The following is a 16,156-nucleotide window of genomic DNA, read 5'->3' as shown; positions in this document are numbered from 1 at the left end:
TTCTCCATCGACTCAGGTTGTGCAGTACAGGTGCCAGGGAGGGGACATCAAACATTTCATTGCCAAGGATGCTGAGCACTCCTATTTCTGTGACTGTTTAAAACATTATGAAGGCAGACATCTCCTGGAAGCTCAATCTGACCAACATAACCAGAATATGGATGGACATCACACCCTAGATGTCACAGCCCATGCAGAGGACAAAGATAGAACTGGCATTTTGATGGAAAAAAATACACACACTGCTGCAAAGGTATTATCACTGTTATTACAGTGTATAAAAGGAGACAGAAATCACTTATGTGAGTTGATGCATGCTCAAGAGCAGCATGGAGGAGCCCTGACTCCTGGCCCTACAGTTAGTCCTATCCAAGAGACAGAGAAAGAAAGGGACCCCATGAGTGAAGGTCACAATACAATCACAAATTTTGTCATTACTATATCAATTTACTCTTTTTTCTTTCCTGGTATGCCTAAGGACTGACTAACTGCACACCACAAAAGACAGCCACACAGCTTCTTTCCCAAGCTGTCAAAATAAAACATGAGACCTATTACAATTTTTCACAAATTGAGGAAACAGACAGAGAAGCCACAGAGGAGAATACACTCATTAAAAACAGCATAAAATGCAAACAAAATCATGGACCATTTTGCATCAGTGTTTCAGAATGAAGGGACCAGCCCTGTCGTCTCCTGCACTGGACCCGAACAATTGTGATGGTTCACTGTTATTCACATCATGCTTAGAAATGAGCAATGAATTCCTTGACAGATGAGGCCCCTGCAGGTACGCCGGTGTGTGTCACCGTGTAGAACTCTCCTCTGACAACATTGCATTAGTCACTTTAGTAACTTAGTATTTTTCACCTTAGCTCATCTCAGGAGGAAGAAAATCTGCTCCGGAGCATTCAGGGCAAAACCAGGAATTGCAACTGTTTGCCTGGTGTGGTTACACAGACGTACATTAGGTCACTAAAACAAACCCAAATGAGTAAATGGCCAACACAACAGGACTGCACATCACCTGTGGAGGCCAAAATGAGCTGCGTTTCCCAAGTCATCTTGTGTAGCCACTGCACGGCAATTTAATGGAACAGCAGAAGCCACTTCAGTGATGAAAAGATTCTTCTAAGAAGTGTTTGCTCAGAGAGTAAATACAACTCAAAATACAGATAACATCCTGTTTTACCCCTGGCTAAGTGGGAAGTGATCACCCAATATTCTGAAAGCTGTAATCAGTCAAGACAGATGGTGGACTTCAAAACAGAAGTGAAAAGAGAAGCTATCAACCACAGTGGATGGGGGTTAATAGCCACCCTTTAAATATAACCCATCTGCATTAAGGTGAAACGTTTCACAGGCATGTTTGATACACATGCTTCCCAGGGAACTTCTTCTGTAGTACTTTATCTTCATTTAACATTTTATTTAAGGATTAGGTCTAGTGGCAAAAAGAAGGCAGCAACTTCTAAGCCATCTTAATAAGAAGGAGCACTTTTAAGGCTGAGTAAGTGACTGTGTGTTTTTTGAAGTATAATTACGTGTCTTGACGTTCATTTTTAGTAGATTATCAGTGGAGCAGAAATTCACTGAAGAATATGACTGCCCTGTGGGATGCAAAGAAGGAGCGTAGCTACAATTTATCAAATGATAAAGGCCTGCTTGCTATTAACTGCAGAACATTTTAAAACTAATCAGAAGTCAAAGCTAGTTAATATTAATCCATACCTTAAAGAGAGAGACAATCAGGCCTGCACAGTGTTGGTGGGGCCTAAGAGAAGATGCTTTGTACCCCCCTGTGTAATGGCAGCACAGAGCAGCTGCTGTACACATCCCCCCAGCCCCAGAAAGGATGGAGCCCACATCAGCAGAATGCAGCATAAGCCAAGTGCTGTGGACTCTGGTGGTGGGTGCATACACTACATCTCTCCCCGTGAAGCGAGGGAGTGAGCAGCACAGCTGCAAAATTCATGGTATACTGTTCTCGTGGAATTTTGGTGCTGAAAAAATCTCCAGAGCAGTTAATTAGGGGTGAGATAAGAAAGGGTTTATTTTGCCAAGGCTAAGATGTTACAAGACGCCCACAGGCCCTGCCTGAGATGTTACATTTTATGATACCATCCATCCAATCCCAGATGTGTCCACCCTGTGGCCTTTACTCTGGACCGCCCCAGGGTCCACCCCCTGAGAAATGGGTCTGGGGGTTTTGGGACCCTCTGTTCATCCCACCTTCCTCTTCATCAGAGCACAAAGGGTACATAGTTACCTAATTCTTGACCGTATTCTGTGGTTTAGGCCCTGATATGCTGTTCTGCCAACAATCTAGGCCTTGCCTTGACAAAAGACTAAACATCTCTGCTGTGTTCAGGAGTAGGATTGATATAGGGAGCATAGAATGGGGTAAGAGGGTTAAGGAATGTGTAAACAAGGGTGCTAGAGAAAGGGAAAGGGACAAGGGACAAAGGAGGGAGGGGTTGCTGCTTTTAAAACCTACTTATAAAACTTATAAGTCTTACAAATATTCGAGTTAGGGGCTTAAGCCCCCATTAGGGGCTTAAGGCATCAATACAAAGGAGAAGCAGGAGTTAATTGTGTTAATCTCACAATTAAAGGACTAAGCCTGAGTCTTACACACTGAGTTTTATTTTCTATTCCCAAAACTATGTGCTTTTTATCATTGCATGAAAACATTTCTGGGAGAAGGGATGAGGAGCCAGGGTGTCTCCCTCTCAGTGAGCATCCTACTGAATGGCTCTGACCTGCTGGACCAATGAGTTGTCAAGATCAGATGCCATTTCATTTCACCTCATTTCTCCTGTGTACTCCAATCACCAGACTGACATCTCTCATGGACAGAGCAATCACCAAGTCATGCAGGTGCCTGCTGGTGAGCCTGGACTCCTGACACTGCCAAGCAACATTTCAGACATGTGATGTTACCCTTGAAAGACAAGAGCACAAAGTGTGATGACCCCATCAGGCGAAGGAACCAATTCTTATCAACTCTCTTAAAGGTGATTTGTGTTCATTTTGACCTTCCTGGCTTGGCTTATCCATCAAACTTTTCTCCTTCCCACCAAGTGAATGGAAAGCAGATAAAATTCATCCTGGATGAACAACTCGAACAGTCCAGCTCCTCACACAGACACTGAGCCTCAGCACAGGTGATCATGGGAGACCAACAGCCTGTCAATCTATCAGGAGGAATCTGAGCATTCATCTGGGGAGTAGCATTTGAGAAAAGCTGGAGCAAGACAACTTGCAGAGCTCTAGGTCTGTCTTCACATCCCTTGAAGGAGGGCAAGGAGGGTCCTGACCTCAAGAGGGACAGAAACGGCTTTTGCTGCATGGACTGATAATTTTTCTGCTGGAAGAGGAGAAGATCAGGCATTTGTGCTGCTGTTACCAGATGTATTACTTATCTTCGATACAATATTGATGCGCACAGCCCATGGTGGGAATGGATTGGGCAGTTCTTGGGCAGGCTCCATGTTATATCTGAGAAATCCCATAAAGAAGGAAAGGGCAAACAGTTTTGCCTATCCCACTATTGGGAAAAATCTATTGCACACCCCATGCTGTTCATTACATATGGGAGGATGTGTGGGGTGGTAGGTAAGAGAAACAAGGAGCATTTTAAATTTTTGGGGTTTTAGGCTTTTGTAGAAATGGTTTGCTTTTGCTTGGTGACAACAATTAGGATGAGAATGGGCGACCTGTGGCATTTGTGCCAACTTGTGGCGGCTACGCTGTGACAAGCACTGCCATTTTGTCTATGTAACTATTTTAGGATTGTGTTATGGAGCTACTGAAGTCAGACGTGCTCGGTTTTGTTTAGTGCCAAACACATCTTGCTCACCTGAGACTTTAAAATCACTCAATCATTGAATACACCTGACTGAGGGAAAGGCAAAATTATCTCTGGCTGCTTTTACTCTCCCAGGATGCAGGAAAGGGGAGGGAGGAAAAAAAAAAAGAAAATCACACTGCATGTTTGCACATGTCAAACTCGAAACACTGCAGGGAACCTGGGAGTAAAGGATGTTTCTCCAAGTATCCAGTCTATCCACTTCCCCAGATAGTATCCCTATAATGAAAAACTACCAAATACAGCCAGTGACATGAGAATCTGCTGTGCAGTTCACACTTGCTTTTCTCTATCAACAGTCTGGAGGCAGAGAACAATCTATCTAATAATATAATAACAGACACCATTAATACTTTAGACGTTCAATATAAAATTGCTTTCATTAGCATGTCAAGTGTTTATTTTAGCTTACTGCAAAACAAGCTCCTTTCATACAGCCACTTACTCAACTTTCCTTGATTGCAAAGAGGGTAATAATGAAGGAACCTACTTTCCCTGATCTTCTGTGGAGGTTTGTACATGCACTGAAAAGATATTGCTCTATTACCACTAGCCAATGAACCAGCCTGGCATGCTGGAGAAAAACATTACAGCAGAAATATTACTGTGGAATAGGTTTTAGAGACTGCCACGAGGGCAGGCATGAGGCTGGTAAAATTGCAAGTTGTATTCCCATCTTCAGTCTAAAAGGACACTGACAACCAAGCAGAGGAAAATATATTGAGCTCTGCCTGTGCCTCAGCGTATATTTGTTAAATATTTTATTACTAGTCATGTTACCAAGGGGAAAATAATATCTTATGTTAAATGTAAGTATCTTTGGACTTGCTTCTATTGCTAAAAGCTATGGGTTGGGGTTTTGTGGGCTTTTTTGTTTTGTTGGTTGTTTTTTTGTTTACTGGGGTTTTTTGGTTTTGTGATTTTTGCGTGGGTTTTTCTTCCTTTTTTTTTTTTAAACTTAGGGTACCTAAAGCATGTGAACTATCCCAAAGCCAAAACACACTGAACCATAAAGCACTTCAGTTTTACTGTGAGGGAAATTCAACCAAGTTGACCTCAGGAAGAGTTTGGCTTTATTGTGTTTTATTCAAGACTGTTTATATGCCTTAGCTTTTCAGTAATTCTTTTTATTTTTAAAAGAAAATAAAACAAGAGAACAACGTAGCTTTTTGGAAGTGAAGACAAACTCCTACCTAAACAAAATTACTCAGACATGTAATTGTGGTTCACGTCACATAGTTGGAGTTTTCATAATCTCCAAGGCTCTCCATCAAAAGTTCTTTTAATTACTCAAAACCAACAGCTAATAATTAGATCAGGAGGAACTAAATCTTCTTCTCAGACAAATGTGTGCAAATCCCATTTACTTCAATGGAAATGGCTCACAGGTGTGATACATTAGACTCTAGCCACTCGGCAACTTTATAGGAATTCAGTGTCTGAAGCCCAACTGCTTGTCTCCTCTTCCAGAGGCACAGGTAATACCACAGAAATCCAATCCAGGTTTCTCCCCAGGCCCCTCAGCAAACACTTTAATTACTTATATTTCCCACATCACAACGACTCTCAAGTCTAAATTTAGACTTTCAATCCTAAACATTACAGGTCCAGTTCCTGCCTAAGGAGACGACGGCTCCGTCACCAGCTAGATTAAATCCTACAGCAGTGATTATGTTTTACGGACTTCAATTCTGCATCAGCAAAATCTACTGTATGGCATCAAATTCAAGGAGTTCAGGCATTTCACAGCTCGAGGATAATGCAATCATTCCCTTGCCATACTATTTACTTCGCCCTTCCAATGCATTTATTTGTGCTCCATAAAGTGAACTGTAAGTCACCAGGAAACACAGACAGGCACAGGAAAATAGGAAACTGTATCTAGTGAGCCACAAAAATAGTGAAACAGCATAAGCAAATTTTCAAATGGAAGGAAAACCTCACAGTTTTGCAAAACTTTTTCCTGTTGTTTTGGGGTTTGGGTTTTTTTTTTTTAAAGACACTGATACAATGAAAAGTTTTAGCCACACTCCATGTAAGAATATATCATAAAGCTATTATTGTTTCTCCTGTTCAGGAATATTGAAAGCGACAACACGATCCCACCCGCTGGTTAGCCTGCATACAAATGGACATGTGGTTTGTCATCGCTGAATTCTCTAATCCAAACATAAAATTGGTATTTTAATATCATCTAGGTTCAGTGCAGCATGAAAGGAAAGACACCCAGGCGGGATGAAATTTCTTGGGTCCCCCACACCTTCCCGGCAATGACAGCTACTGCTTTAAGTACTTGCTATTAACAACCAGTCACAATGTTAGTGACAGGATGTTACTAGCAGTTACTTAAAGTGATAGATGTTAACATTTTTCTGCTCTTTATGACTCACACTATACCCCAGTCAGAATATTTTAGGAGCTGAACACACGGCGCTAGGTCAAAATGCTGAAGATTGTGGAGCCACTGGTTGAGGTGCAGAATGAGATGTGTCATTTGAGGAACATTAGGTCAAAGAGAATCCATGATAAGGAACTGTTATGGATTAAAGATTAAGGTTCATCCTTTTAACTGTTTCACAGAAGGGGAATTTTTTCAGCACTGGGGAGTTTCGCTCTTCCACATATCTGAGAGCCACGTGAAACTGTGCACCCTGAATATAAGTCTTTGATGTTAACATCTTTTAACAACTCTACTAATGAGATACAGATTAAAAAAAGATACTTTGATCCAATTTTAGAACAACACAGACCACATTTACCTCTGTACACATGGACAAGCTGCTCTGTGAAGACTCAAGTGCAGGAAGTACTTTTAGAGGAACAACACAATAGGCATAATCTGACCATGGAAACTACACTGCATAAGGTCTAGAGAAATAAACACTACTTGAAGGGAAAGGATACAGCAAAAATTTCTTGTAGAAAATGAAAGTTGTGTTTTGCAGCAGCTACCAACTTAACCAACCAGACTATGACCCAAGCCCTGCACAACATGCACTACATTTGGTTTTATTAATTACGTAAAGTCAGAACAGGTTAGAGATAAAACAGCTGCAGTTTATCAAGATGTATCAGCAGTTCCACCACATAAAAATAGCATTTATAACTGTGAATCTTCCTTGGGATGAAATATACTTCAGAAGACTTATTATCTAGGACAAAAAGAACTTTCCAAGTATGTGCAAACAGCATCATTAACCGAAAGTTTTCCAGTTCTTTCCTAAGAATTCAAAGTAAACTTTTCCAAATGTAAAACTGATTAATAGCTCTGAAAAACTGTCAGACCACCTACCTTCAGCATCATCCTGCAGATCCTCAGGCTGCTCTGCTTTGCTCTTTGTGGGAGATGGAGTTTGGCCTTTTTGTTCCAATCCTTATTTGAACATAAAAAATTACAAATTTATGTATATTACTTTTGAAACTGTTTTAGTTTATCAGAAATTATCCTGTGTGATACCACAACTATAAGTACATTTTATCTCAGCGCTCCATTCAGTACCCAATGCCTATCTTTCTTTATTAAAATTAATTGCTGCATCATTTGTTATAAAAGTTATAATAGGTATCTTTCAGCTTGGACTGGACTTTCACACGACAGCTGTGAAGAAAGCTCACACTGAAATAACATACTCCTTCACAAGCTCTTAATCTCTTCAAAAATAATAAAAAAATAATGTTGTAATTCCTAGTTCTAGACATAGTATATATTCTACTGCATTATGGAACCATGGAGAAATAATCTGAACAAAATGATTTTTCCCTCTCAGCTCAATTTTCCATTCATGGTTGTAACACAGTAACAAATGAATATTGACTGAAATTAGTAATGAAATGAAAGGTAGGGAAGCAAGTTTGATAGTGAAGTAAAGTTAAGGAAATTAAAGCTTTACAAGATAGAAATGTTATGGCTGAAAAAATCCATTCCAACCAGTAAGTAACGTGAAGATGGAGGAAAAGGAGTAAAACAAGTAACTGAGGCACAGTCAAGTGTGAGATCTCCCTTATTTGTAGGAACTGAAGTTCACAGTGTTTAATATCAGGTGATTAAACTTTAAAAACTATGAACTTTTTCTACAACATTTTCAAAATATCCTGTCATCTTTACATAAAGGATGAAATCACTATTTGTTTTCTATGATACACCTTGAGGCACAAACTGGTAGCACAGAAAGCCCGTTAGTAAAAAGAGAGTCCAAGCTCGAAATTAGGCATAAAGGGTATTCATAAATTAAGACGTTTAACGAAAGCAGGTTCCCTAATTAAAACATTCTTCAAACATCATTGCTTAACAACGAAAGCAGCGACTGGCAGACAATTAAAACTCAATTCATTGCACCTACTGAATGTATTCAACCGCGACGGGAAAATGACTTTCTGTCATTAGACTTTCTGTTAAACCTTCTGATTCGTTGTGGTCAAAAGAAAACATAGTTTTGTGCATGATGCAAAGAAACCTTGACCACTTGTAACTGGGAAATTTAGAAAGAAGTGACCTCACTTGATTCACCCTTATTGCCTCACCATGAAAAAATGAGAATTATGGTACTACTTCAAACTGATTGGCTAATTAATAACTGGGAAAAAACTATCTACATGTGTATTATATATTGCTTAAGTGTTCTGAAAACTCCCAGGGTCTCTTCTGCTGTCACACATAGCCCACTCAATGATCTACTCTTTATGCTGGAGTTTCTTAAGAGATATTTTGGCAACCAGATACCTCATAAAGAACTCTGCTCTGCTAAGAGCAGTAGATTCTCCCCTTTTATCTTCTACCCTTCCACAATTACATATATCTAGAACCAAAGTGCTGAAAGTTTCAAACCAGGAAGTATGAAAGTAGTAAGTGAGGATGTGGAAAGGGAATTTGCAGGGCCAAGGGGTAGTTGGACTCTACTGTTGGTAGGTAATCCTTGTGGGTCCTTTCCAAATGAGGGTATTCTATGATTCTGTGAACATTATGTTCATTCAAGAGACAGAAAACAGAGTGAATCGTTGGCTTTGCATGGAGCCCAGGGAAGAAAGAAACATCATCCTGCCTGCCCTCCTGAGAAACTGGTTATTCTGTACTTATGCTCAAAAAACCCAGAAGAACTACGGATTGGAAAGGTGGCAGGGTAGCTCAAAATGTCAGTAAAAATTCCAAAATGGGGATCTGGATGTGAGTAATTAAATTCCATGTCACTTGCTTAATTTTAAGTAATGAGTATTATGCAAAAAAACCCACAAACAACGAAAGACCAAAATGAACATTGGTCTTACAAATTTCTATTAGAATGGAATTTCTCTTTCTTTCTAGAGCTCCATACAGCTCATGGTATGAATTTACCCTTAGCAGTCGGTAAATAAAGCCAGTTACTGCAGAGCAGAACAAGCTTTGAGGTTTGGCTTGGTACCAGGTGGTAGAGTGTTCCTGACAACACCTAATACAGGACGTGTCATGTGTCATGTCATCATGTTTGCTCATCTAAATTTGAAATTAAAACACAATATTTTGAGGAAAACAGGAGTTTTCAAGTGCTAAGAGGAATTTCTTTCTGGAGTGGTGATAATGTAAGAGTAACCACCAGAAATACCGTGGGGAAAAATACAGGCGAAAGCTGCCAAATAAAGACATGCTTTGTCAACCCTTTAAGGGGGTTCCTCAGGAGCAATGCTGATAGAGGCCAACAAGAATTTCAATACAAAAGAGAGATCCTGTAAATAACCGGACTTGTAAAGACTGATTCCTGCCAACACTCTCTTTAAAAAAATAACTTGAGTATTTATAGTGGACCATACCAACATATGGCTTCTTTGGGTCCAATGCCACTCTGAACTTTCTGCTACATTCTCTCTTTTGGTTGAGAATGGTTCACACCAGGGGACTGAATCAATAGAAATGCTTCAATCAACACTTGCCCCTCTAGTGATGAATTTTATCATCCAACCAATCTGTGAAGCTTCCTCCAGTCCCACATGTCAAATGTCAATCAAGTTTAAGTGCAAATGTCCAGCCTGGTCTTTCAGGACTATCTGAATACATTAGATAATGTAACCAACATCTTAATTGACAGCACAAAGAAGGAGAGGAAGGAGGGCATGCATTCAGAGAAGTCAGAACTGTTACTATCTCAAAAGAAATGATCTTTTTGCACTCTATAAAGAACCTTCAAAATGCTCACAAAAGGATGTAAAGGCAGCATCTCAGGAGAATAAGATTTCAATCACAATTTCACTTCTTTTCAGCAGAAATCCCTCATTCCAGAGACAGAAAAGGACTTGTGTGGGCTTCAAAATAAAATCTTTCTATCATGCTCAAAATACAACTCCTAACCCTTTCAGCTCTCCAATTGTATGTATGTCCTTCATAACAGTTAGCCAAATATTACAGCATTTTGTCTGCAAATTTCTGATTAAAAACAGCACATCTAGTCAAGTGTCTGAACTGATCATATTTAAAGCTTTTCCAATTGTGATCACTTGTGCAAAAAGGTTTCTGAGCTCTATCACTGGGAGAAATGTTTCTTCTTTACAGGCTAATTCAGAGTGTCAACAAGTCACTTAAGTCTCACAGTCTGTCTGCAAGTAACCTACTCCCAAAATCCCTCACAACTTGCAAATTTGCCTGGTTGCAAGTGATTGCTATTTTCATCTCAGGAAAATGGAGATTATTCCTCCAAAAAACAATATCCAGGTGTAAGAGTGTGCACACAGTGGAACAAATAAAGAAATTCTGTATTTATACACTCTGATTATAGCAGAGCTTTCCTCATTAGTGTGAATGAGATCCTTCCTCTTGCTGTTCTAGATGGCTGTGGCTAGTAAGTAATCATAGGTGGCTAATTAGGATGGTCAGGATAGAAACAGGATAACCAGCAGGGCATTTACTAGGAACAACTATTTGATGGGAAATGACAGTAGTGTGGCAACAGACATACAGCTGAGGTCAAAAGGTTTGTGGTACCTGGCAGAGAGTGAAGCTGAACAGGCTGAGGAAGAATACAGATTGGGAACTGAAACTCTTTCCTGCATGTTTATTTTTTCATTAATCTTTTTTTTTTTTTTAATAGTAAGAGAATTAACTGATGACAGTGCATAATAATGTGATACTACTATGTAAGAAACTCCTAAGTAGCACATGCTTCTGTAATTTCCCCATGCAGTCCATAATTCTGGCAGTATTAGGGTTTATTTCACACACTTCTGGGCATGGATACGTGAATCTATGGGTATAAAAGTGAAGTCCTTCAGAAGTTAAAGTTTAGAATAATCTCCTCTTAATAGAGCTTAAAACATTAAAGCATTGTGACTCTGCAGTGTTAAATCACTGAAGATAAAGGTAGACAAGATTACTGAGTCATCTGGTCCTTCTCTTGGCTTATGCAGGAAATCATTTACAAAAGAAAGCTGAGATGCAGAACTGCACAGGTTTGTACCCACTATTACTCTATCTGCCCTTCTGACTCAAACCATTCTAACAGCAACTGCATGACATATGATAAGATTAGAGCACTTCGAATTAAATGGTGCCATTAAGTTCAGCAGCTGCTCCAAGACACAGCATCCAGAGTAACAGACTGATGGGTTAAAATCCCACGAGTCAAATGCCATTAAAAGAGTGGTGTTGAGTGTGTATATTTAAAGAGACTGGATTATTTTTATTTTTAAATGTTTGTCTTATTCTAGTATGTCCAATATATGCAGTGACGTTATGTGATTAACTTGCTAAAATGATCGTTTGTGGTTGTTGATTTGATAGCATTAATGTAGATATTAATGGATATTATCTGGCAGATGTAATTGAGATATTCCCCTATTTATTTTTAAGAGGAATCATAGAAAGAAAGGCCTTTCTGTGGGTAATGAGATATTTGCACTTCAGGGTGGTAGAAACACAAGACAGATTGCTTTCATAATGCATCTATCACTCAATAATACACATATTTGGTCATCTGTTATTCCTTACTCCCAGTTAATTCTCTTTTCCTAAGGCTTAATCTGGTGTGCACTGAAGCCAGTGGACCTATTCCCACTGCCTTCAGCTGTCACCAAACCAGGATCAGGTTTTTTTCCTCTAATTCTTGAAACCAGGTTTAAACTAGAACTGATTCTGTAACCTCCGCCTCATCATCCAACTGCATTCTCCAAAGGGCTTGTGACCCTGTGTTTCTCCATGATTTCTCTTGGTTTAATATTGGCCCTCAGAAACAGCCAGCCAAAAGGAAGTTGGAGGCACTGGAATTTAGGTAAGATTTAGAAGATTTCAATCTCTGACAAAGGTCCTACACATGCATGTACTCTGCAACATGTGCTCTCCAGGAATCGAATATTTCTTTTTCACCGTAAGCACAAGAATTGGAGAAAAGGCCTCAAAGCAGATTGGATATGGGCAGCTCAAAAAACCAGGGTCATCAATACTGGTGCCAACTGCTGACTCCATCTGCTGCAGTCATGACCCATGAAGTCAAGTGGAATGAAGAATGATTATTCAATTAATATCTTGAAGTGGTGACTAGAAGTTACTACTCTGTTTTCCCCTTTGAACATTAAAAAGCAGATATCCTTCAAACTGGTAAAAATCTGAGTATAAAAATGAGAAGTCCCCTCAGTGCAGAAATTATGTATATATTTATAGTTCCAGTAAACACATCCTACAATCATTAAAAAGGCCATACAGAAATAGGTCACAATGGAACAACTTTTGTATATCTGCAACACTACTGGAGCAGATATACAAAAGATGCTTATTTTTAGCCATGTAGGCATTGATTGCTGACAGCCAAGGCACTGATTACCAAAATATAACCAACTGATAAAAAAATAATCAAGGATGTGCTGACAAAGCTCATAGCAGACCTGTGAGGACAGTTTTGATCTCATCTATCTCATACACACAAAGAAAGAGACAGGTAGAGAAATATCTTCCTCAAATGACTTAATTCAGTGGTAATTTCCCAGAGTGGCTATGTAGTTTTACCTAAATTAATGAAGCTGTGAAAGATACAAGGCAAAAAAGAAGAGACTGGCTATTAGTGGAATTGTACTTCTTTTTAATTCTAATTTAAAATGCTTTTTAAAAAAAGTCTCCACCAATGTAATTTGCATAATCTCCATAAAAACAAGAAGGCAAAAATGCAAAATAAATTCACTTATAAAAGTATACATGCCATGATAACTATAAAAAATGTATTTGGAAATGTTAGATGAATGCTGAAAACTTAACTGTAGGATTATCTTTGGCAAACGTTTGCTGTATAAGGACGGCCTTTATTTTTCTACTTTCATGTATGTACGTACAACGATATCAATTACGCTAATTGTATTAAAATTTCTAAAAGTTCCTATCCAGTAATCTTGACACCAAAAAGTAATTATAATTATATGTAATAAAATCAACAGGCCAGAACAGCCATAAAAGAATGTGCTAATCCATCAGCATAACACATATCTATCCGTGTATATCCATGTTTTCACATCTATGCATACGCACCATTCTTCAAGTATTTCTAATTTCTAAGCTAATTAACTGGTTGCATAAATCATCATAATCCATTTGTCTTTAGGACAATCTTGCCAGCACACTGCAAGCCAGCACACTGCTTCAAAAGCTTTTACCTCTGTTTTCTGGCTGGTGCATCTCTGCCTTTCTCCACGTGCTTCTCCTTTCTGATCCCATATTTTTTCATAAAGAGAACTGGATGTTCCTGCACAGTCACTGGACTACAATGGGATCAGTGTCACAGAGACCTAGGGGGATGGTGCACATGCCTGGTGCTGACAAGGATGGGTACTAGCTGGTTTGGAAGGAGAGGCAGAGGAGCACAGGGAGCCATGCTGCACATAAAAGGAGGTCCTTCAGTGCTCAGAAATCCATGTGGAACAAGAGATGTTCACTGAGAAGCTCTAGGTGAGGTCAGCAGGAAAAGTAACACAGTGTGCTGTGCTGGAAGCCTGTTACAAAAAACCTGATCAAGAAGATTAAGTGGATGAAGCTCTAGAAAAAACTAGCAGAAGTCTTCTGAATAGAAGTTTTTGTCCTCATGGCAGTTACCTAACCCTCTGTCCTCTCCTTTTCCTGGTTCCTTGGCCCTTTCTTCCCCTTATACCTGACAGTCATTTCCATTTCAAGTCTCTCTGCATCCACAAACCCTAAACACTGACACTTGTTCTATACAGCAAACTAGAAGGACGAGGAAAAAACTCTCTGAAATATTGTCTAACCAAGTTCAATGTATTTAAGAGTTTGTGGGAGAATTTTGCTACTGTTTCCATTGCAAACAAATCATGACCACTAATCAGAATGGCAAATGACTCAAGAATTGCTCTATTCACACCTTCTTACAGACAAAGAAACTGAAGAATTGTAATTATTTCCCATTCATGTTCAAACTAGATATTGATAAAAAGCAACCCAGAGGCTCATAACAGATGATGACATTAAAAACGTAGTCTTAGCCAGTCTTATCATGGACTATCTACTCTCAGGGATGGTTTACTCTAATTTTGTGCTAAAAAATAGAGATGACGGTTATAACATTGGCCATAGATGATCAGCACTGCTTATCTCAACCAAGGCAATTAGTTTCCAGATTTTTTTCAGTTTGGTTTATGCTTTGGAGAACGGATATATTTTAGCATAAAATATTCTTTACTGACCTGTCTCTTCACTCAGTTCAGTCCCTTCTTCATTAGCATCATCTGTCAAAAAAAATGGAAAGAAAATGGTCACTAAGAATACCAGCAAGCATCTAGAATGAAATATTCCACGTTTCAAATTGCCCATATCTTAGTTCGCCTGCTCCCATTTAACATTTTGCAGTGAAATGTGGAGGTGAATGGGAAAAGGAGGGTCTTACACTAGACTGGTTACTACTAGATAGTAGTAAATGCAGGGAATAAAGACAGGGAATAAAATTCTGCATAATTTACAGAATTCTGAAAATAAGACACGTACAAAATGAAATTGCATTCCCTTTCCTAGCAGAGTTTTTTGTTTACTTGACCAGTTTCAGTTTGCTTTGTTTCCCTAGAACAACTGGCTATGCTAAGAAGAGGACTAACTTCCCAGAAGTCATATCATATCATGAATTACTATAAATTTGCCAGACAGGACTTTGGTTTAAGACCAAAATGATTCTGCGAAGACCAAACTTGGGCTAGCCAGGAACAGAGCACTTGTAATCATTAAGCTGACAGATAAAGAAGGCAGATTCCTTTTGCAAAAAACTTGCATCCTGGTAACAAAATAATTTCTTACCACAAGTTGTTTTGCCAAGGGAAAAAAAAATTATTAGCTTTAGTTAACATCTTGGTAATTCAGTGTTCCAGAGCCTTAATTATCCAATGGAGAGCTTACTGATCAAAGAAGTTTGTGTCAACTATGTTCTTGATTCATATAGACTCCATTTATATTCTTCAAATAGAGCTGGTGGGGGACTTTTTTATTGAGGAAATGCTTTAAACTGACTGAGGGCAGGTTAAATTAGATTTAACTTAGATATTAGGAAGAAAGTCTTCCCTGTGAGGGTGGTGAGGCACTGTTACAGGTTGCCCAGAGAAGCTGTGGATGCCCCATCCCTGGAAGTGTTCAAGGCCAGGCTGGATGGAGCTCTGAGCAACCTGGTCTAGTGGAAGGTGTCCCTGCCCATAGCAGGGGGTTGGAAACAGATAGTCTTTAATTTCCCTTTCAACCCAAACCATTTTGCCTCTCTGCTTTGGGCACGTGCAAATTGTGCAGCAAGCCTACAATTTTTGTCTAAGTCTTAACATCTTTCAAACTTGCATATGTGCATATTATGACCCACCACCATCTGAACCAAAAGGAGTTTTGCAATATTATGAGCAATGGTAATGGAAACTAACAGCAGTATTTAGGTCCTGATTTACACCATAAACTCTGCTGAGATCCAAATGCTGTGACACAGGCTAGGAGGACTAAACTTTGCTTTCATCATGATTTAGAGCCTGAAACTTTAGGTAGCATGAGAACAGAACAACTGGTTAATAATAGAGACCTCCTCTGGGAATTACGTTCTCTATAAGCAATAAATTCAGGAGCATGAGAATTTTCATGGATGTTTTTGAATCTACAGTAGATGGATCTGCATCTATCCTTCTCCCCCTTCAGTCTCATTCCAACTCATGATCTGGAGGGCTGAGCTTCCACATGCCACCAAATGACATAAATTATATTTCTCTTGAATACACTTTAGTCTGGCCCAAAGGATCAGGACTGAAAAAAGTCACTGCACACCTTACTTCCTTTTTCCTTATTCTGCAAACAACTGTTTTGGAGGTGAAAAA

The 16,156-nt window shown here is 39.3% G+C and overlaps 1 protein-coding gene across 4 annotated transcripts in view; it reads right to left on the bottom strand.

Moving 5' to 3' along the window:
* Positions 1-16,156, bottom strand: part of MACROD2 (mono-ADP ribosylhydrolase 2) — an 841,246-nt gene that overhangs the window by 60,219 nt on the left and 764,871 nt on the right. For 3 of the 4 annotated variants that reach the window (XM_064647572.1, XM_064647573.1, XM_064647574.1), the window contains 2 exons: positions 14,510-14,551; positions 7,164-7,244 (listed from right to left, as the gene is read on the bottom strand). In XM_064647572.1, coding sequence (XP_064503642.1) covers positions 7,164-7,244; positions 14,510-14,551 — 123 coding nt within the window. The remainder of the gene's footprint in view (positions 1-7,163; positions 7,245-14,509; positions 14,552-16,156) is intronic. The other variant, XM_064647575.1, reaches the window with a different exon arrangement.

The sequence above is a fragment of the Pseudopipra pipra genome, chromosome 3, assembly GCF_036250125.1.
Source record: "Pseudopipra pipra isolate bDixPip1 chromosome 3, bDixPip1.hap1, whole genome shotgun sequence".
Classification (NCBI taxonomy): Eukaryota; Metazoa; Chordata; class Aves; order Passeriformes; family Pipridae; genus Pseudopipra; species Pseudopipra pipra.
This window is presented reverse-complemented; position numbering and strand designations above follow the sequence as displayed.